General features: G+C 40.8%; 1 protein-coding gene across 1 annotated transcript in view; it reads right to left on the reverse strand.

Annotated features, from left to right (window-relative positions):
* Positions 1-22,462, reverse strand: part of LOC141220859 (vomeronasal type-2 receptor 26-like) — a 59,486-nt gene that overhangs the window by 30,124 nt on the left and 6,900 nt on the right. Inside the window, exons 3-4 of the mRNA XM_073666422.1 lie at positions 19,678-20,472; positions 668-791 (exon numbers count right to left, since the gene is read on the reverse strand). Of these exons, the coding sequence (XP_073522523.1) occupies positions 668-791; positions 19,678-20,472 (919 nt within the window). The remainder of the gene's footprint in view (positions 1-667; positions 792-19,677; positions 20,473-22,462) is intronic.

Below are 22,462 nucleotides of genomic sequence, written 5' to 3' on the forward strand. Positions count from 1 at the left end.
ATGGGACCCATTATACTGTATGGAGGACTATGTGGGGCAATTATGATGAATGGAGGACTATGTGGAGCCCATAATTATTTATTGAGGACTACGTGGGGCCCATTATACTGTATGGAGGACTATGTGGGGCCATTATTATGAATGGAGGACTTTGTGGGGCCCATAATAATGTATGCAGGACTATATGGATCCATTTATTCTATATGGAGCACTATGTGGGCCCATTATTCTGTATGGAGGACTTTGTGGGGGCCATTATTCTATATATTGTTTGGCCCACGACTTTGTTCAAGTTTTTCATTTTGGCCCTATGTGTGTATAAGCTTGACATCGCTGACTTACAGTAATAGGCTTCTATGTTTCTATCTGTAGAGGCAATCTTTTCTCTCTCTTTTATGGTGGCTCACGTTCCCAAGAGTGCCTATTTTTTTCTCCTATATGGGTAAAAATAATAATATTGTGATCTGTTTGGAAGGTTCGGTACTATAGATCACTGGATCAATCCATAGAAGATCAAGTTCAAGTTAATGACATTAGGATATTTTCAATTCAAATTCATAGTTGAGCCCATAGAAAACATTTGGAGGCGTGAAAATGGGCTATAAAATGTCCTCTTTTTTTATACTATTTTCAACATTTAGTTTCCAATATTACTAGCTTTGGTTACCTGATTTATTGGAAAATTCTCCATTAGAACACAAGATACAGTCATAGCAACAAATGTGATGCCCTTCTATGATAGCTTTTCTTGATCCTGGAAAACACTCTTCTGAGCACCGGCTGTGTGGCATCTATGTGAAGAATAAAAAATAGAATTTAATGCAATGGCTTCAGGACATAAAGAAATTCAGAAGTTGTCTGGACTTTTAGTGTTGTAAAAATGTATATAAATAAACAAAAAATGTAATTGTTTGCAGTCTTTCCTTGCAGCAGTCATAGAATAGTCACAAAACAGTTTAGAATTGTTTTTTGTTCTGACGAATAATGTATAGTACAAGGATCTGAGTACTTGATGTCCAAATGCTATAGATCTATGTATGAGCCTGCTAAGCTCCGAGCAATGCCTGCCATGGCCAAGGAATTGTCAGGACTGCAGTAGGTTTCAAATGGACAGACATCTGTCTGAGATGGTTCATTGAGGGTTGGACACGATGACCCTGGAGGTCCCTTCCAACTTTAACATTCTATGATTTTTTGATTTAACTGTGTCAGCATCCTGGAAACAGTTGAAGGTTTAACTCCCTCGTGTGCCCACCTACGTATAGGGTACCAAGCTAAAATTTAGAAACCCTCTAGACTCCCTTACCCCTTTGATGCATGAGGACCCTGTACTATTTGCATGCAGCTGTGTGCCAAGGAGCACTTATGCTATGGCACAATTTCTGCACTGATATTTATGTCATAGGAAATTTGGAGCTCCACAGTTATCAGGTTAGCAGAGAGTTTTCAATATGTTTGCACTATTTGCTCAGCAGTGACCCCACACTTAGTGGCTTGGCTGCTGCAGTTCTTTCCACTTTTCAATAATACCAATTACAGGCGATAGTTGATTTTCTAGGAGGGAAGAAATTTTGAGAAATGACTGTTACAGTGGTGGAATACTTTTACAGGGCCAAAATGAGGTCACTTGAGGGGGGGATTCAGCTCTTCTAGCACCTAGGGGCTCTGTATATGGAGTCCACAAACTATTCTAGAAAAATATGCGCTCCAGCAGGTAAATAGCGCTCCATCCCTCCCGAGTCTCACTGTGTGGCTAAGCAGTACTGTACAACCACATGTGAGGTATTGCCACATTTAGCAGAAATTGTGTGACACATTTTGGTGCCATTTTTTTACCAATTTCCCCATGTGAAAATGTAAAATCTGGGGCTAAAACAAAATATATGTGTTGTAAAAATGTGATTATTTTTTTCTTCACTGCCCAATGGTATAAAATTCTGTGACACATCTGTGGTGTCAATATGAACAATGCACCCTTAGATGAATTCATTGAGAGGTGTAGTTTGTAAAATGGGGTCAATTATGAGGGATTCTTCTGTTTTGGCACCTCAGGGGCTCTGCCAATATGACATGGCAGGAGAAATTGCACAACAACTTTTGAGGTCTATTTTCTCCCTTTAACCTGGTGAAAATAAAAAATTTGCAACTAAAATATCATTTTTTTTTTTTTTTAAAAAAAATAGATTTTTTATTTTTACTGCTCTACATTATAAACTTCTGTGAAGCACCTGGGGGTTTAAGGTGTGCAAGATTCATCTAAATATGTTCATTTAGGGGTCTAATTTCCAAAATGGGGTCACTTGTGGTATGTTTCCACTGTTTAGGCACAACAAGGGCACTCCAAACGCAACATGGCATCCGCTTTCGATTGACTTTTTGAATTCAAAATTGGCTGCAAATGGTGCTCCTTGCCATCCGAGCCCTGCCGTGCCCCTCACTTAAGGGGTATTGGCGTACTCAGGAGAAATTGCAAAACAAATTTTAAAGTCTATTTTCTCCTGTAACCCTTGTGAAAATTACAAATTTGGAACTAAAAATCATTCCATCATGCTGGAATTCTGTGAGCTCTTTAGAATGAGCCATGGTATGAGAAAATGTTACTAAAGTCTAACTACATGGTTAAGGGCTGGATTTTATAGTCTTGAGGAAATGAGATTGAATGAAAAACACACTGTACGCACAGTTATTAGGCAATTTGTATTTTTGGTGATTCATTTTATAATTGAACATCATCAGTGCTATCGGTCAAACCAAAAGGTTAATAAAAGAACCACCTGAAAGAAAATATCATCATTACCACTTCGATTAGTAAACAACCATAAAATATTTATTGAGTATATAAAAGACAAACATGTTAAAAAACACATATACAATAGGAACGTTAATCCAAATGCAATAAAGAGTGAATTGTCATATGAAAAGCATGAGGTGAATCGCAAGAGCACAGACAAATAAACAGGTCACGGTAATGGGGTTAAATGGGATATCAAAAAAGACTAGTGCTGTAAGTAGTACATATAAATATATCCACAGCTCATAGATATGCCATAAAATGATAGCACTTCCTCTTGCTGCCTAATATATCCTACCAGTGTGTAAAAGCAGGGAGTAGTGTTTAAATACAGATGACTGCTAAAGAATGGGGTATAAAGATTACATTCCAAGTCTGCAATAGCTAGTGTTAGTCCATAATGATAGTCACCAGATATAATGCAACTCACCCATAACTACCACCATGCCGGGACCTGATGCCCCAACGCACGTTTTGAGTCTTCCTCAGGGGGTGGAGCTGTAATGCCAGATGGAAGTGTTTGAGATGTGGATATATTTCTATGTACTATTGACAGCTCTAGTCATTTTTCATATCCCATTTAACCCCGTTGCTCTGACCTATTATTTTGTCTGGGCTCTTGCGATTCACCTCTTGCTTTTCATATGAGAATTCTCTTTTTATTGCATTTGGATTAACGTTCCTATTGTATATGTGTTTTTTAAAATGTTTGTCTTTTATATATTCAATAAAGATTTTGTGGTTGTTTACTAATCAAAGTGGTAATGATGAAATTTTCTTTTTGGTGGTTCTATTCGTTTGGCTTGGAGTCTGCTTCACATATTATGCTTTGTAGTGTCCGGAGATTTGTTTGTCAAAAGGTTAATAAACCTGAAACCTGAATATTTAAGAAAGAAAAAGTGAAGATTTGTCTTTATTTTGAGAATATTTATGTGTGTTTGATTGTTGGGCCACTATTAATGTACAGAATTTATATGCAGCTAAATGAAAAATTTAACTTTTACCATCTCAATTGTTTATTTTCATCTGTTAAAGTGAGAAGAGGAACCAAACAACTCAAAATGTAAAAATATAAATTTTTGACAATTTCAAGTATATCCATCCTACTTTTCAATAACAGTTATTAACTTCATCCATAGAGTCTATCAGTTTCTTAATCTGTTGACTGTCAACTTTTTGGGCAGCACCAACCACATACCGTAAATCTCTCATTTAAGTATGACCCACAAATTCTCACTAGGGTTTAGGTCAATTGGGGAAGTGACCATGTCATATTTTCTTCATCTTTACAGTCTTCTTTTTACAGCTGAACACTTATTCAATCACATATTCATCCATCTGGTCCTTCAAGAGACACTTTCATTTCATTAGTCCATAAAACCTTTAAAATATCTTTTCTCAGATATTTCTTCACCCAGTCTTGATGTTTCACCATCTGTGTCTTATTCAATGGTGGTTGGCTTCAGTCTTCTTTACTTGGCCGTATCTTTGAGTACTGAACACTTTGTACTTCTGGGCACTCGGGAGATATTGTGATTCTGGATTGTGACAGCACTGAAGGATAATGGGTTCATGGTCATTTCACATTTCTTTCTTCTCAAATCTTTGGCAGGTAATGGGTATCTTTATTTTATCAACACATTTTTTCCCAACCCCCCTTGACTATTTGCAACAAAACAATTGATGGTACTGTGATTATGTCATATTTTCTTAGAAATGTAAAGAATTCTGCATTCTTTGGTAGTTTTTCTTTTTTTTAATTAATATTTATGCACAACTTTATAAATGGTCTACTTTATTATCAGCTATGTGAGTAATAATCTTTTTATTATTATCATTATTAGATCTAATAGTAATAGAAGTATATGTGAATGTTTTAATATTTTGGTAACTCACCTCATTATTAATCCAAATTATATCTAAAGATGAAATATTCAATTGCTGAGCTGGTGGAAGTAATCCATCAAATGTACCAAAAGTTGCTGTGAATCCTTCTAGTGTGTCTCGTCCTATAGTATTATTATGTTGTTTAGTTATTAAGTTAAGAATCTGTAATGTCTCAGGTATTTCTCCTTTATTATTAAAACATACTCTTTCTTTCTCCGGATCATTGATACATAATAGCTTCATGTAATGTTTCAACTATAATATAAGTACAATAATTATTTAGTTATGCTTTCTTGCAAGTTCTATAAAACAAATCTATACATTATAAGTACAGTATATACTCATAGAATCATAGAATCATAGAATCATAGTATCAAACAATAATTAAAAAATCAGTAATATGATTTGTTTCAAGACTTGAAGTGTTGAAGCAATAAATCAAATCTCCCCCCTGAACTGAGCAGATATGATCCAATTAAATTTCTGGAGATTCAATCAACTCTACCTGCTAAATGGCAATATTCAACCAAAGCAAAAACGATCTAAAGACCATGTTCATAGTATTAAAATATTTTTTATTAAATATTTAGATCATTTAAAAAAATATCAAACACAGATAATTGGTGCATAATTGGTGCAGATAAGATACAATGTGTAAAAATTACATCGTGGTATGGGACATGCAAGACCCATGTTGTAGAGCCCAAATAAGGCTAAATAGCCATACAAGTTAAATACTATGTGCACATTAGAAGGTGTGACCCGCAATCATTTATAATGACTCATGTGCTCTGCGGTCATTAGTGAACAACATTTGTAAGTATTAGTGCATGGTATCAATTGCTGATTTTAACGTAGCAATACACAATATACGTATATATATATATATATATATATATATATATGTATAGCCCCAGCATGGGACTGCAAGGTAGCCAAACTCACAATATGTATATTAGACCTTAAGTATATAGTGTTCAAACTGTTTTACAATCATGAGTAGGAAGCATGTATAGCACTTGGTGTAGGGCATACGTAATTAATAATCAAATAGCAATACAAGTTTATGTACATATATATGTCAATACCTAAGCACCAGACCGCAGGTGGATAGGGCTCACAACCAGGTCCTGCCTCCACCCCTGCTAAATGGCAAGTCACTTTTCTTTGCTAAAGAAGCTAAATATTAAAATTAAATGCCCAGAAATGGGACATAAGGATTGAGTTATACTTCATTGTACAATATACAGTTGCAATCAACACAATTATGGTAATATAAGATGTGGTTTCTCCAAATTCAAGAAAAATAGGACACTATTATGAAGATTGAATAATTTTGCTATTTTATTGCATCCTTTTACTTTATAAGCAAGGATATTATTATTTCTTTAGATTTTTTTATGATAAAGAAATTAAGTAGTAACCCCTTAGTGACCACCAATACGTGTTAAAACTGACCTGCAATATAAGAGACTAGCATCCCCTGACGAATCACAATCCAGCAGCTATCAGCTGAACCCTATAGGTGGCAACTTGCTGCATCAGCCAAGATCAGGGTTGGCACTGACCATGGCCGCTTAACCCTTTAAATACTGCTGTCAATAATGACTACAGCATCTAGATGGTTATCAGAGTGTTGGGGGCTCTCTTTTTAACCCCATCGGTACCCTGAGATCTTGATCGTATGGTCCTGATGTTTGCCATGGCAATTGATGGCCAAATAATGACCTTAAAGTCTTCCAGCTATAGTAGCCTGCTCAGAAGTTAGAAATGTTTAGGTGGTAAAGATAAATTTTAACACTCCTGTCATGTCACTTTGCATTAATTCCCCAAAAGCACCTGAAAGGTTAATAAACTCTCTGAAAGTAATTTTTATTATGTTAAGGGGTGCTGTTTTTAAAATGGTATCACTTTTGTGAGTTTCCAATTTATAGGACCCCCAAAGTCATTTTAAAACTGAAAAATACTTTTAGCGAATTTCCTTTAAAAAAATGAAAAAATTCTGCTACGTTTTAAAATTTTATAAAATAAAATAACAAAATAAAACATTTTACAAATGGTGGTGATGTAAAGCAGACATGTTGGAATTGTTATTAATTAATGTTTTTGTGTGATATGACTATTGGGATTAAAGGGATAATCATTCAAAGTTTGAAAATTGTTTGAAAATTTTATCATATTTCTGATATTTCTGTGTAAACACAAACATATCAACTTAAATTTACCAATATCATAAATAGTGTTGAGCCACCCCCGTAGTGTTCGAGTTCGGTTCGGTTCGTCGAACACCCGTGTGTTTGCCGAACTGTTCGTCGAACACCTTCGAACACCGTTAAAACCAATGGCAGGCAAACAAAAACACATAGAAACACATAGAAAACACCTTCAAAGGTGTCCAAAAGCTGACAAACTGCTCAGAAGACACAACTAACACATGGAAAAGTGACAAGTACATATAGTCATGCGAAAATAATAGAGGTGGAGGAGTAAAAGGAGGGGGAGACACAGATATAGGCATGTCATGCCCTTCTAAAATCCAAAAAGTGAGAAGCCGACACGTTCAGTCCGCTCCTGCCCGTGCCACCTCCGTGTCGCCGGGTTTGTGCCAGAGCCGCGGTGAACCCTGACGGCCAGCCCCCCTCTCCCAATACTGGTGCCTGTCCGCTGGTGGGTCGAGTGAGCCCCCCTGTGGTGGAGGCAGCTCTAAGCTTTTTAATTTAAATTGTCTCTCTATTTTGAATGAATACACTTTAAATCCATTTACAAGTATCTATTGGAGGGCAAGTCTCATGCCAGCAGCCGCGTAATTCCAGCTCCAGTAGCGTCCACTAAAGCTGCTGCAGTTAGAAAGCTTTTATAAGGATCGAGCTCGGCTGTCCACCGCAAGGCATCCTACTGCAAGTCCCAGCCCCTATGCCTTGGGGTGCCTCCTGATGCTCTTCACTGAGTATCCCGTGGTCCCGAAGCATTTCCTTTGAAAAAATTAAGTGTCCAAACTACAGGTGGTGTAGCTTGCTTAAAAGCCGGGATAATCCGCTGACTAGCAGACACTGCTACTAGGCACAAAGTAGTTCCTGGGCTAGATGCAGTTAAAAATTTGTAATTAGATACTCTCGTTGGATGCTGAGAAAGCATTCTATAGAGTCTCCTGGCACGCCATATATGATTCTCTTTAAAAGCTTGGGGTAGGGGTCTAGGGGACCCTTTTATAGCCAAAATCACGGCCCTGTATCACAATACGTCACCTAGGCTGAAGATAAATGGAACTGTAGCACCCTGAGGGCCCGGTTGCTACAGAGGTATTGCACCTCACCCAGAGGTGTGATATCTCACTCTCAGGTAAGGATGGAGTGTGGATCAGGACCCGACACCTGCATGCATTACACCACATTGCCGTTGGGCAGGGCGACCAATATGCCTCTGAGATCGGCACGACAGTCCCTGTCCCTGGCTGGAGTGGGGGGAGGGAACACTGAGGAAGGGGAACCCTGTAGTGCAGGAGCAGGGAGGAAGCAGTTCCTGGGTGCATTGAGAAGGGAGTATAAAAGGTGGGCACCATCTTAGTTCAGTGCAGAGAAGTCTGAGCAGAAGTGGCAGGGAGCAGGGGCTCTGCATGAGCTCTGCTCCGGAGGCGGGCCTAGTAACAGAGGCCCAGGCCTGGAAGAGGGAGAAGGAAGGAAGAGGAGCAGAGAAGGCTCCAGGAACGAGGAATGAAGGGATCCCAGGGGTGCGGACGGGCGAGTTGCCACCGCACGCCCGAATCCACCTGCGTGGAGGGGTCAGGCCAAAGGGGGAGACCGGTCCCCGAAACTAGTGGAGGCAGAAAATGACCCTCAGCTTAAAACCGGAGGCTGTGACATTTTATGTGGCCCAGCCCCTCGCTACACCCGCTAGGAAGGCACCACATAGGGTCAGGGAAACTGGCGCCAAGTTTACCAAGAGGAGGCCCGAGGCAGCCGGACAGAAAGGTTGGTAAGAAAGGCCAGACAAAGGACACACAAAGGGCGTCCTGTGAAGCGCTCCAAAGTTATCTGGGAGTTGTCTGAGCCCCTCACCTGGTGAGCACAGTACGACGTGGGCAGCCGTTACCTGCAGACGTGGTCTGGATAATAAGAACTGTGAGTAAAGGCCCTGGACTGCATCACTGACTCCGTGTCATTACGGCTGCTGCCCTGCACCATCACCCCCATCCTCCGCATACACTGCCCTGAGGCTATACTCCTCCCGTGGGGAGTTATGCTACGCTCTGCTGCACCCACAACACCAGCCTCAGCGGTCTGCCCTGCAGCGGCGGTTCACTCTGACCGCCATCCACGGGTGGCGTAGTCGGACATTTAAACATCAAAACCACATAAATAGTTCCGCCACTGGTTTGACCACCCTGAGCCACGGAACCGGGTCGCCGCCATGAAGACTACAACCACCAGCATCCACCAAAAAGGGTCCGGCTCCGGGTGTCCCAAGGCCCAGGGGGTGCATCAGAACATTTTCATCACCTTTCACAATCACCAATGGGACAAGGCAGGGATGTCCTCTATCCCCTCTCTTATACATCCTAGTGACGGAGCACCTGCTCTCATCAATTCGCCATAACCCCAATATTAGGTGGATTGAGGTGGGAGGCACCGAGTACAAGTGCTCTCTATTTGCTGATGATGTCCTAGTATATATCACTCAATCACATATATCCATCCATGCTGTTATGGCTGAAATAGATCACTTTGTTACATGGTCAAATTTTAAAATCAATGCAGCGAAGTCTGAGGCCCTCGATGTCTCCCTCCCCAAATCCATATAGGATTCCATCCAGTCCAACTTTCCCTTTGCCTGGCCCTCACAAGGTATCAAATACTTAGGAATTCCTATTCATAAAGACCTCTCCCATCTATGTTATCTTAATTTTGGGCCCTTTATTGAACAACTCCATACAGACCACGGTTGGCAAGTTAGAACTGTAAGATTCACTACGTGAACCACTGGTGTTTTGTGGAAAAGCACATGTACACTGCGTTCCAAATTATTATGCAAAAAGTGTTTAGGAGTGATAAGGGAAGAATTTGTTTGTTTGTCAGTTAAACTCATTGATGGTGATGTGTGTCAGGGCTCTTTATATCACTGTAAGCAATTGCAGACACCTGTGCTAATTAGTTTTGCAGGTGTGTCCAATGAAAGGCAAGACTACTTAAGAAGGCTGTCTCACATTATTAAGCAGCCTACATTTTCTGTCAAAATGGGAAAGAAAAAGGATGTGTCGGCTGCTGAGAAGCAACAAATTGTGGAGTGTTTAGGTCAAGGCATGACTACAATCAACATTGTGCGATGATCAGGATGAAGTGTCTTGGCAATCAAGAAGTATGTAGCTGATTCACAGTACATACGTGTGCGTGCTGATAAGGGCAAATTGAGGACTCTTTCCTACAGGCAATTACGTCAGGTTAAAAGAGCAGCGGCAAAAAAGCCTTGTCATAGCAGCAGACAAGTTTTTGAAGCTGCTGGTGCCTCCACCGTCCCCCGAACAACAAGATGCAGGGTCCTTCAGAGGTTTGCAGCTGTGCATACGCCATCCTGTCGACCTCCTCTATCCACTTCACACAAGCAGAAACGGCTCCAGTGGGCCAAACATTACATGAAGACTGATTTCAAAACTGTTTTGTTCACGGATGAGTGCCGTGCAGCGCTCGATGGTCCAGATGGATGGAGTGGAGGATGGCTGGTTGATGGACACCCCACGCAAACACGGCTACAACGCCAACAAGGAGGAGGTGGAGTAATGTTTTGGGCTGGAATCATGGGGAGAGAGATTGTCGGCCCCTTTAGGATCCCTGAAGGCGCTAAAGATGAACTCCATAATGTATGTGGATTTTCTCAAACAGCACTTCCTGCCATGGTTCAAGAAGAAGAACCGTGTATTTCACAGCAAGATCATTTTTTTGCATGATAATGCACCATCTCATGCTGCACATAAAACATCTGCATCTCTGGCTGATATGGGCATAAAAGGGGACAAACTTATGGTGTGACCCCCATGCTCCCCTGACCTCTACCCCATTCAGAACCTCTGGAGCATCATCAAAAGGAGTGTCTATGATGGCGGGAGGCAGTTCACATCTAAGCAACAGCTCTGGGAGGGAATTCTGTCCTCATGCAAAACAATTGAAGCAGAAACCATCCAAAATCTGACAAATTCAATGGACGAGAGAGTTCAGAAGCTCCTTTCGAACAAGGGGTCCTATGTGAAAATGTAACATCACCTAGAATAAAGTTTTGAGTTGAAAACTGTTTGATTTCAGTTTCTAATAACCTGCTAATGCTTATAATTTCAAAAATGACCATTTTTTTGGTCTTTATTAAAATGAAAAGGTTGATCGAAAAGTTTGGGGGATCTAAGAGTGTGGCAACCCAGTAGTCATGATTACTTTGAATTCTGACAATATGAGGGTCATGTTGCAGGTAGTGCAGCAAGAAGGCACTTATGTGTCTTGCGCATCTCGGAGCCCCAAAATTATTTTCCGGGCTAGATGCAGCTAAAAATTATTATTAATTTTAAATCTGGTGGAGCTTAGTATAGATGGCCTAATAGGATCAGTGCTGCACACTGCTACAAAGCCCAAATTATTTTCCAGTTAAGATACAGATAAACATGATTAGTAATTTTAAATCTGGTGGAGCTTATTATAGATGGCCTAATAGAATCAGTGCTGCACACTGCTACAAAGCCCAAATTATTTTCCAGCCAAGATACAGATAAACATGATTAGTAATTTGAAAGCTTAAAACGGTTGGTAGGGTGATTTTAACCAATCATCAAGCTTTTACTCTCCCCAGGATGACACAGGGGTAGAAAAGTCGTTTCGGATCCATGATTTGTTCATCTTTATGAACGTGAGTCTGTCTACATTATCAGTGGAGAGCCACGTGCGCTTATCTGTCAGCACACCACCAGCAGCGCTGAACACAAGTTCAGACAGAACGCTGGCTGCGGGGCATGACAAGATCTCCAAGGCGTAAGTGGCTAGCTCCGGCCATTTATCCAGATTGGAAGCCCAAAAAGAGCAAGGGTCCAGTGACACAGTCATGGCTTCAATGTTTACTTGGAGATACTCCTGTACCATCGTCTCTAGGCGTTGACTATGTGTCAGACTTCTTGTCTCCTGTGGCCTTGCAAAGGATGGGCTAAAAAAGTGGTGAAATGATTCCGCAAAATTGATGTTACCAGCAGATACTGTGGTTCTGTTACGGTTTGAGTGCTGAACACTTGACGGTCCCACGGTTGGCAAGTTGGAACTGTGAGATTCACTACGTGCACCACTGGTGTTTTGTGGAAAAGCACATGTAAGATTCTGCAACAGTCTCTGCTGATACTCCTGCATGCATGCATCCCTTTTTTATGGCAGGAATAATTTCTGCAAATTTACTTTTGTACCGGGGATCTAACAGTGTGGCAACCCAGTAGTCAGGATTATTTCTAATTCTCACAAATTCGAGGATCATGTTGCAGGTAGTGCAGCAAGAAGGCACTCATGTGTGTTGCGCATCCAGGAGCACCAAGTCCCTGTTGTGTTGGTGGCGAGGTAACAATCATGCTTCCTTCCTCTGTCCTCTCCCCCCAACCTCGCACAACAGAAATGTGATCAAGGTCTCCCTCATCTGATGAGTCTTCCATCAGTTCGTCCTCCACTTCTTCCTGGGCTCCTGCACCTTCCTCACTAGTTTGGCTGGTACCATGCGCCCTGGTAAAACCATCTCCCCCACCCTTACATGCCTGCCACCTTGGCGCTGCCGACCGTCTGGACCTTGCAGATGTTAGCCCTTCCGCATACAACTCCTCCTCCTCTACTTCCTCCACCTCCTCTTGTGCCACCACCTGACTCCGAATTCTGTTTAACATGTGCTCCAGCATGTAAATCACCGGAATAGTCATGCTGATAATGGCATCATCAGCACTAAACATCTTCGTCGCCATTTCAAAACTGTGCAGAAGGGTGCATAGGTCCCTGATCTGAGACCACTCCTCCAGCGTGATTTGCCCCACCTCTGGATCTCGTTAGCCCAGGCTATACGTCAGAACGTATTGCACCAGGGCTTGTCGGTGCTGCCACAGTCGCTGCAAAATGTGCAGAGTTGAATTCCACCGGGTAGGCACATCGCATTTTAGCGGGTGAAGTGGCAGGCCCAACGACTTCTGTAGAGATGTAAGTCGCTGAGCTGCAGGATGCAAACGGCGGAAGTGAGCACACAGCGACCATGCCCTCTGCAGAAGGCCATCTAGTCTGGGATAGTGGGCTAAAAATTGCTGGACAACCAGGTTCAACACGTGAGCCATACAAGGCACGTGTGTGACATTGCCCCGGCGAAGGGCCGCACCCAGGTTTGCAGCATTGTCGCACACGGCCTTCCCTGGTTTCAGGTCCAGTGGAGACAACCATTCATGAAATTGGTTATCCAGAGCTGACCACAACTCCTCAGCTGTGTGACTCACATTTCCCAGACATTTCAAAGTAAAAACCGCCTGATGACGTTGAGCCCTACTGCCAGCATAGTAAGGAGGTGTGCAGGATCCCTTCTGCGCAGTTAGAAAGCTTGTGGCATGACCAGACAGGCTTTGGGTGCAGGTGGAAGACCGAGAGGAAAGTTGAGGAGGCAGAAGCAGTGGAGGAACTTTGACATAAAGAGGATTGACGCACAACTCGTGGGGACGGCAAGACTTGGACAGCAGCCCCTTGTCCTGCTGTCACCATAGTTACCCAGTGCCCAGTCAGCGACATGTAACGCCCCTGTCCATGCCTACTCGTCCAAGTGTCTGTGGTGAAATGCACCCTGTCACACACAGAGTTTCTCAAAGAAGCGGTGATGTTGTGTGCGACATGCTGGTGGAGCGCAGGCACACCTTTCTTTGAGAAGTAGTGCCGACTGGGCATCTGGTACTGGGGCACTGCGACGGACATAAGGTCTCGAAAATCCTCTGTGTCCAACAGGCGGAAAGGCAGCATTTCTGTAGCCAAGAGCTTGCACATGGTAAAATTCAACCTCTTAGCTTTCTCATGGCTAGGAGGAAATGGTCTTTTACTTGTCCACATCTGAGGGACCGAGGGCTGGCTATTGTGCTTAGACGGGGTTGATAAGGGTGTCCCCGGCAAACTGCCGGTCTGTGAGGAAGATGCAGGCGGACATGTTAGGTTGCCTTGATCCAAAGGTGGTGCTATCGATGTCGGACAGCGCTCAACACCAGCTGGTGTTACCACCTCCAAAGAAAATGATGACCTGCCAATCACGCTGGCTGTTGCGGGTAAAGAGGTGGCAGGTCTGCGCCCCAAAACATTTGTGACTGCTGTTCCCCCTGTCACAAAGGATGAAGAGGACGCGGATGCACAAGATATGGCAGACGGTGGTTGGCCCGGCTGGCTAGGCCGCATTGTAGCACACTGAGCTTCCCACTGCAACTTATGCTTCATGTCCATGTGCCGGTTCATGCATGAAGTACTCAAACTATGTATTTTTTGGCCTCTACTTAGCTTTTGCTGACAAATGTTACAGATAACACGAGTTGGGTCATCTTTATCGATCTGAAAAAATGCCCAGGCTATGCAAGGCTTAGCACCCATGCGACCTGAAGAGCCACCACGACTTGTGGTGAGAGGCAGAGTTGTGTTTGAGGATGCAGTTGTTGACGTGCTTCCAGTACTACGTCTCTGTCCAGGAAGGCGCAACCTGACCTCATCGTCACTAGCATCTTCCTCCACCTCCTCTGCTGACCTCATCTCTTGGCTGACTGTGGGTTGACAGTAAGTGGGATCTCCAACCTCATCATCATCACCCTGTGCGTTATCACACCCGTCGTCCTCAGAGCCAACCTGTTCCTGCCCTGACAAAAAACTAAAGTTGTCGCTCCAATCAGGTATTTGAGTCTCATCATCGTCTCCAACAGGAGTTACAGTTTGGGAATGAGGGTCTACATTATGGTCAGAACCTTCTGCGTCTGGTCCTGGATCCGACTCATAAAGATTCTGGGCATCAGTGCAGATCATTTACTCGTCTGGATTCACAGAAGTGCTGGAGTCGACCTCTGATTCCCAGGCTATAGTATGAGTAAACAGCTCTGCAGACTCAACCATCTGTTCTACCTCATACTCAGACGGGCAGCTGGAGATTTGGGAGCTGTGAGGAAGCAAGTGCGATTGGGGTGACACCTTTGAGGACTGGAGTATTTGTGATGTTGAAGTTGATGTGGAGGAGAGCCCACTTAAAGGAGCACTTGATATCTGTTGAAGCACCTGCTGTTTTTGTGCCTCATCTGGAATTTGTAGCGATTGGCGTGGCCGTAAGAAAGGGATCTTATCACATTGTCCGCTAAAAGAAGTAGACATTTTAGTTTGGCTGGAAGATGGTCTTTCTTCTGCAGATGTTACTGTTGCTTTAACAACTACCCCACGGACACAACCTTTTTTCCCCTTCCCAACACGCCTATTCCCCTTTCCACCAGCAGCAGGCCTTTTTCCACTCAATTTGGTGGTTAACTAATTCACAACTCTGGAGTTGTTTGCACAAAAAAACAATGGATGGGAACCGAGCAGAGCTAAGTGGCCAAACTGTGGTATTAGGCCAAAACTATTGGCTGGGTTAGATGCAGAAAAAAATTATATTCAATTTGCAACCTGATGGAGGTCAGTATAGATGGACTAATAGAACAAGTCCCACACACAGCTAGAAGCCCAAATATTTTTTCAGAGGTAGATGCAGAAAAAAATTGTATTCAGTTTGCAACCTGATGGAGGTCAGTATAGATGGACTAATAGAACAAGTCCTACACACAGCTAGAAGCCCAAATATTTTTTCAGAGGTAGATACAGAAAAAAAATATATTCAGTTTGCAACCTGATGGAGGTCAGTATAGATGGACTAATAGAGAAAGTCCCACACACTGCTAGAAGGCCAAATATTTTTTCAGAGCTAGATGCAGATAAAAATTATTTTTAATTTGCAACCTGATGGAGGTCAGTATAGATGGACTAATAGAGAAAGTCCCACACACTGCTAGAAGGCCAAATATTTTTTCAGAGCTAGATGCAGAAAAGAATTATATCAGTTTGCAACCTGATGGAGGTCAGTATAGATGGACTAATAGAACAAGTCCCACACACAGCTAGAAGCCCAAATATTTTTTCAGAGCTAGATGCAGAAAAAAATTATATTCAGTTTGCAACCTGATGGAGGTCTGTATAGATGGATTAATAGAATAAGTCCCACACACAGCTAGAAGCCCAAATATTTTTTCATAGCTAGATGCAGAAAAAAATTATAGGATCTGATGTAACCTAGTCCTGAAAAGGACTGCAATTACAATTAGTCTTTACTCCCACAATCTATCTATTTAAGAGCTCAGACCTGCCTGATGAAAGTCGTAGGAAATGCTGTTACCTAGTCCTTAAAAGGACTGCAATCACAACTATTCCCTACTCCCAAGCTATCTGTAGATTTGTGCGAAAATTGGCTTGAAATTAACAAGGTATAGCGCACACAGCAACAGTGGTGCCGTCTAACACGCAGCTGCAGCAGTGAGAAAATGGCTTGGTCTTATAGGGCAAGGACATGTGACATACACTACCAATGACACATGCCCTTGCTTGTGTGAAAAAAAGCACTTCGCTCCGTGTGTGCGCTGCTGATAGGCTGACAGATTGCACCTCCCCACTGTAAATGCGGGAAAGAGAAAAAAAATGGAGATCTTCATTATTCCTGCAGAGATCCATCCCCTGCCCCTCCCCCCACCCTTCTGTACACTCAAACTGCGTATTAACATTAATTTTCATCATTACTGAGAAAAAATCCAGTTATGATTTTGGTGCATGAACAGTTATCGAACATAACCTCGAACAGCCGAATTTTTCTTAAATCGTTCGTGTTCGCCGAACGGCTCGAACACCGCCCAAAACAGCTCGAATTTGAGATTGGCGAACAGTTCGAGTCGAACAACGCTCATCTCTAATCATAAAGTATAATGCGTCTTGAAAAGACAATCTCAAAATCAGTGGAATATGTTGAATCATTATTACTGACACATGCCAAATGTCAAAAATTTGGCCTGGTTATTAAGGGTTTAAAATAATATGCCCAGAGATATTACATATGGCCTGAGTTATACATTACTGTAAAATATACAAATTAAAGCAGCATTTCAAGTTTGTAAGGTTAAAGGTACACATGAGTCCATAGAATTTAATTTATAGGGTTACGTGTTGATCCAGAGGAATGCAAAAACCCCATGTGACAGATGCCATTTGCCCCGTAATTGGAGACTCCAGATACGGTAATCAGGCTAGCTCCCTAGATCAACGTCCCATAACAAAATTTAATACCCATAACCTGTAAAATTATATTTCTCAGGAAAGACATCCAGGCCAGCCTTGAACTTTTGTAATGAATCAACCAGTAAAACATCAGGAGGCAGAAAGTGCCACAATCTCACTGCTCTTACAGTCACCATTGCAGACCTAGATGTAAAAAAATCATGAAAAAGATCTCTGTACTGTCCCGTCATATATTTGTACATTTCAATAAGATCACCCCTAAGCCTTTGTTTTTCCAAATTGAAAAACCCCAAGTTTAATAACCGTTCTATGTATTGAGTCCCTTAATAACCTCGGTTGTTCTTTTCTGCATTGGCTTTAGTTCAGCTATGACCTTCTTATACACTGGTGCCCAAAAGTGTGCACAGTATTCAAAGTGTGGCCACACTAGTGACTTGTATAGAGCCAAAACTATGATCTCGTCATGAGCATCTACGCCTCTTTCAACTCAACCCAATATTTTTTTACCATTGGCAGCAGCTGCCTGACACTGGTCACTAAACTTTAGCTAGCCATCCACACATACACCGAAGTATTTTTCAGTGACTGTTTTACCTAATGTTTTACTATGTAGTACATAATTCTACATTTAATTTCCTCTGCCCAACTGCATAACCTTATATTTGTTTACATTAAACTTCAATTGCCATTTCTCAGACAAAGCCTCCAGCTTATATAAATTTCTCTGTAACATTAAATTTTCCTCCTCTGTGTTAATTACCCTGCATAGTTTAGTATCATCTGCAAATATTGAAATTATTCTATTTATGCCCTCTACAAAGTCATTAGTTGAGATGAGCGAATATGTTTGAAAAACAATCACCAATTTCAAATTCGATATGAATATGGCTCTTTCGGATTTGTGATTGGAAACACGAGCATTTTTTCTTAAAATCAGCAAAAATCAGAACAATTCAGTAAAAGTGCGAGAGATTATTGTGTTGCCAAGTATTTTTAGCACTTTGGCTAGGATAATGGTGGTGTATGATGAGTGGGGGAGACGTATTTGATGAGGGGAAGGGATGTAGAGAGCTCAGAGGAGCTCAAAGGGGTTGCGTGCTTGTAATCTTTTTTCTTTCCTGACTTTGTGTGCTAATTGTGGCTAGCCAATGAGGGCGCAGGAAGAATTCACACTGTCCAGACTCAAGGGCTTGTGCCATTGGCTGCAGAAATCACATGTCACTCTATATAAAGAGCAGACATGTTTTAACACCATTTTGTAAGTATAATAGTACAGAAATGATTCTCTGGAGGCTGCTCCTAGATACTGAGATATTTTTAGCTAGTTAGTTTGGTGGTTTCTTCTAAGTCAGATAGTTTAGGTAGCTAGTGCCCTGTGTGGCTGTTAAATCGACCTTCCAACAGATTTTTTTTTTCTTGTGCCATTAGTGAGGCGTTGAAACTCAGCTGTATGCAGAGTTAAAAAACCTATTTTTTCAATGATTAACGTGATGCAGCATGCCATAGCCCACCTTGTCATTTTGTGGCATTGAAATTCAGCTGTATGCACAGCTCATGCAGAGTAAAAAAAAATCTATTTTTTCTGTGACAAACCTGATGTAGCAGGCTAGATCTGAGTTTGAAATTTCTTGGAACATATATTCTATTGTATAGAGGCCTCACCCACAGTAAAAAAATGCTTTCTTTTGTTACTAACGTGATACAGTAGGGAGGATCTCAGTTTGAAATTGTTTGGAGCATATCTTCTATGTTATACAGGCCTCATCCACACTAAAAAAAAAATATCCTATGACTAAGGCTTCCTTTTAACTATTTTTATATGATATTCTAATAAAGTTCTTACTTTTACTATCCACATGGTCTGTGCTGGAATTCACTCCCCCCCTTCCTCCTTCATACCACGTGGCTTATATAGAAATGAATAGGGTTGAGGGAGGCAGCTGTTATATTAAGGTTTAATTCATCACCTGAAATGTATATACTGTGCACACTTCACCAGGCTCTGCTGACCGAGCTTCTTGAGAAGCTTTTTGAAAGCTTCTTGAAAACAAGCTGTACCGCTATGTAAGATAAAAACTCTCATAGCCGAAAAATGACAGCATATACAGTGGGGGAAATAATTATTTGATCCCTTGCTGTTTTTGTAAGTTTGCCCACTGACAAAGACATGAACAATCTATAATTTTAAGGGTAGGTTAATTTTAACAATGAGAGATAGAATATCCAAAAAAAAATCCAGAAAATCACATTGTATAAATTAGATATTTTTTTATGCATTTGGAGTGAGAAATAAGTATTTGATCCCTCTGGCAAACAACACTTAATACTTGGTGGCACAACCCTTTACAGCAGCCAGACATTTTTTGCAGTTGATTATGAGGGTTGCGCACATGTCAGGAGGAATTTTGGTCCACTCCTCTTTGCAGATCATCTCTAAATCATTAAGATTTTGAGGCTGTCGCTTGGCAACTCAGAGATTCAACTCCCTCCATAAGTTTTCTATGGGATTAAGGTCTGGAGACTGGCTAGGCCACTCCATGACCTTAATGGGATTAAGGTCTGGAGACTGGCTAGGCCATTCCATGACCTTAATGTGCTTCTTTTTGAGCAACTCTTTTGTGGCTTTGGTATTCAGTTAAATATATTGATTTTTTTTTCAAATTGTCAGTTTTTTATGAATTATTGTTTTCTTACTTTTCTTCTGTATACATTAGTTTCATTTTCTTCCTTGTTTGTTCCTCTCATTTGTATGGATTTATGCATGTTATCCAGTGCTTGAGCCATCATCAGTACAGCTGTGTACACTCTGTATGGCACTCCATCTTTAAAATAATGGCTGTGATTTGTAAAATGTTCATCACCAGAGCAATTATGAAGGGGAACAGAAATAGTATACTGTAAAAGATCATTCTTCAGATCATTTTTTGAAACACAATGCAATGAAGTTATCCAAAGATCTTCTAGAATTGGATCATGTGTTTGTGAGGATGGTTGAAAACTTAAAAACATTTCCTCCAATCCACTGCAACTGTACTTAAAAGGGCTAAATACAAGGCTACAATTAATCCAATTTCCATACAAATAGACGGCGTCTTGAGACCAAGAAGTTGAAAAGACAAAAGTTTTGTTTTTGTCAATTTGTGCTGAATAAACTCGAATAGTCTCCACCAGGTCTTTACTTGTGCCACAAAGTAAAATAACTTCTGCCTTTAAATTATTTATGACAGATGAGCGTAATCTTTCTACTTGTGTAGGAAAAAATATTGCTTCAATACATATTCCAAATTTTGTTAACTCTTTGCTAAGAAAACGAAGCTCCCGTTCCCCAATATCATCATTTGAAGCAAAAATACAAACCATGTTCCAATTAAAATACAACAACAAGTTCACTAAAGCCAAATATTGCATCTCGTTATCCTGGACTGTTCGAAAGAAATGTGGATACAATCTTCTATCACTAAGTACAGAGTCTCTTGCCCCGTAACTAATCTGAAAATTGAAAAAAGAAGATACAAAGATTTGTTATTAAAAAAAAAATCTTGTTTCTGTAACCATATCATGTAGATTTAAGATTCAATTCAAAGTAAATTGAATCACAGTAATTCACAAGTCCTTCAAAAGTCTCCAATTGACATGAAAAGGGGGTGACTCAGAATAGGTGACTTTTAACGCATACCTCTCAAAGGTTTAAGGGTGTGGAAAGACTGTTCTCTTTTTTTTCTTGGCCAATATCTTGTCATGTACTACAAAAAAAACTCCAAAGTGCCCAAACCTTAAAGAGTAACCATCATTTTATTTTTTATTTCATAAATCAATAATATACATAAAAAAACAACTTTTGTATGTTATCTTATCAGACAAATCTGCTTCTTTCTTGGCCAGAATTGATCAGTCATTATCAAATTTCTTAATTCTGATATAAAATCTGTATTAAGTGAAGACTTTTCCATTTGCTTATATAGGAGATGGCAGTTCCCATGAAATGAATGCATGTAGAACTAAAAAAATGAATAAATTGCTATATGTAAAAATATGAACCTTTGCAAAGGAGTCACATTAATTGTTCGTCAGTTTGATAATGCAATTTTGGTTTGTTTGTACACTTGTTTTCTAGAGAGTGTTTTCAATGTTTTATTTTACCGCTCTGGAGCCAGGGTATGTAACTTAAAAATACAGCAATACTCATAATTATCCAGTCACTGGAAGTGATTTGAGATATAACTGGGAATCAATTCAAGTATTGCTAATCACAAATTCATAGGATTATTTTATGTTTTAATAAAAATGTTTGGTTAAACTGTGAATAAATATATCTTTCTTAATATTCTACCTATGTTAATTTATTCAACAACAAAAGAGTGATATCGTTCTCCTCACTTACTGGAGATTACAATTGCACTTCAGCAAATAGATAATAAAGCATGCACCACAGTTAACCCTTAAGCGATGAAGCCAATTTTAACCTTAATGACTATGCCAATTTTTTAAAATCTGACCAGTGTCACTGCATGTGGCAGTAACTCTGGAAAGATTCAACATATCCCAGTGGTTTTGAGATTGTTTATTTTGTGACACATTGTACTTTACTAGGGATGAGCAAACCAAAACTGCAAAGATCTATATAAGGGGCTTCCATGTTACTGGTAGCACAAAGGTTCGGGAAAAGCACTTCTGCTCCTCCCAAAAAATAAAATAAAATCCGGTCTAAGAGGTAACTTTTCTCCTTGTGGAGAGTGACATGCCAGCTCTGAAGAGGCAATTTGCTTATTAAATAAAATATGGCACATTCTGCTGACCCAAATCCAAATACCCCTTTCTCTCCTGAGCCCCAGTGTCCTTAAGCCTTATAGTATCCACATATTTGCCCTTTCTGTAGCTATGAGAACCCACCTAATTTATGGGTGCATGTCTTCAGAAGCACGAGCTGGTCACTACAATGTACTGGTCACTACAATGTACTGGACACTACAATGTACTGGGCACTACAATGGCAGATTTGCAATTTTCAGTAAGCAACATCCTGTTGCTTGTTTCTAAAAAACACCCATTGATTTAAAATAGCACTACACCTATAGATAAAATCCCACTGGGGTGCAATTTCCAAAATAGGGTCATTTGATTAGGGGATTATGCACTTCTAGCACTAAGGGGATCTGCATGTAGAGTTCACAAACTCTTCTAGGAAAATTTGTTCTCCCAGAGTCAAATAGTGCTCCCTCCCTCCCGAGTCCCACTGTCAGGCAAAGCAGTACTATACAGCCACATATGGGGCACTGCCACATTCAGCTGAAATTGAGTGCCATTTTAACCCATTTCCCTTTGTGAAAAGGTAAAATCTGGGCAAGAACATTTTTTGTGGTAAGAAATATAATTAGCCTTTTTTGCTGTTTTCTAATGGGAACTTTTCATTAAATTTATATTGCTTAAACCACGTTCAGCATGAATCAGACACTAGCTGAATAATTTCAGATTTATATGT

This window comes from Phyllobates terribilis, unplaced genomic scaffold (assembly GCF_046119375.1).
Source record: "Phyllobates terribilis strain yellow unplaced genomic scaffold, ASM4611937v1 Scaffold_1__5_contigs__length_1240528914, whole genome shotgun sequence".
Classification (NCBI taxonomy): Eukaryota; Metazoa; Chordata; class Amphibia; order Anura; family Dendrobatidae; genus Phyllobates; species Phyllobates terribilis.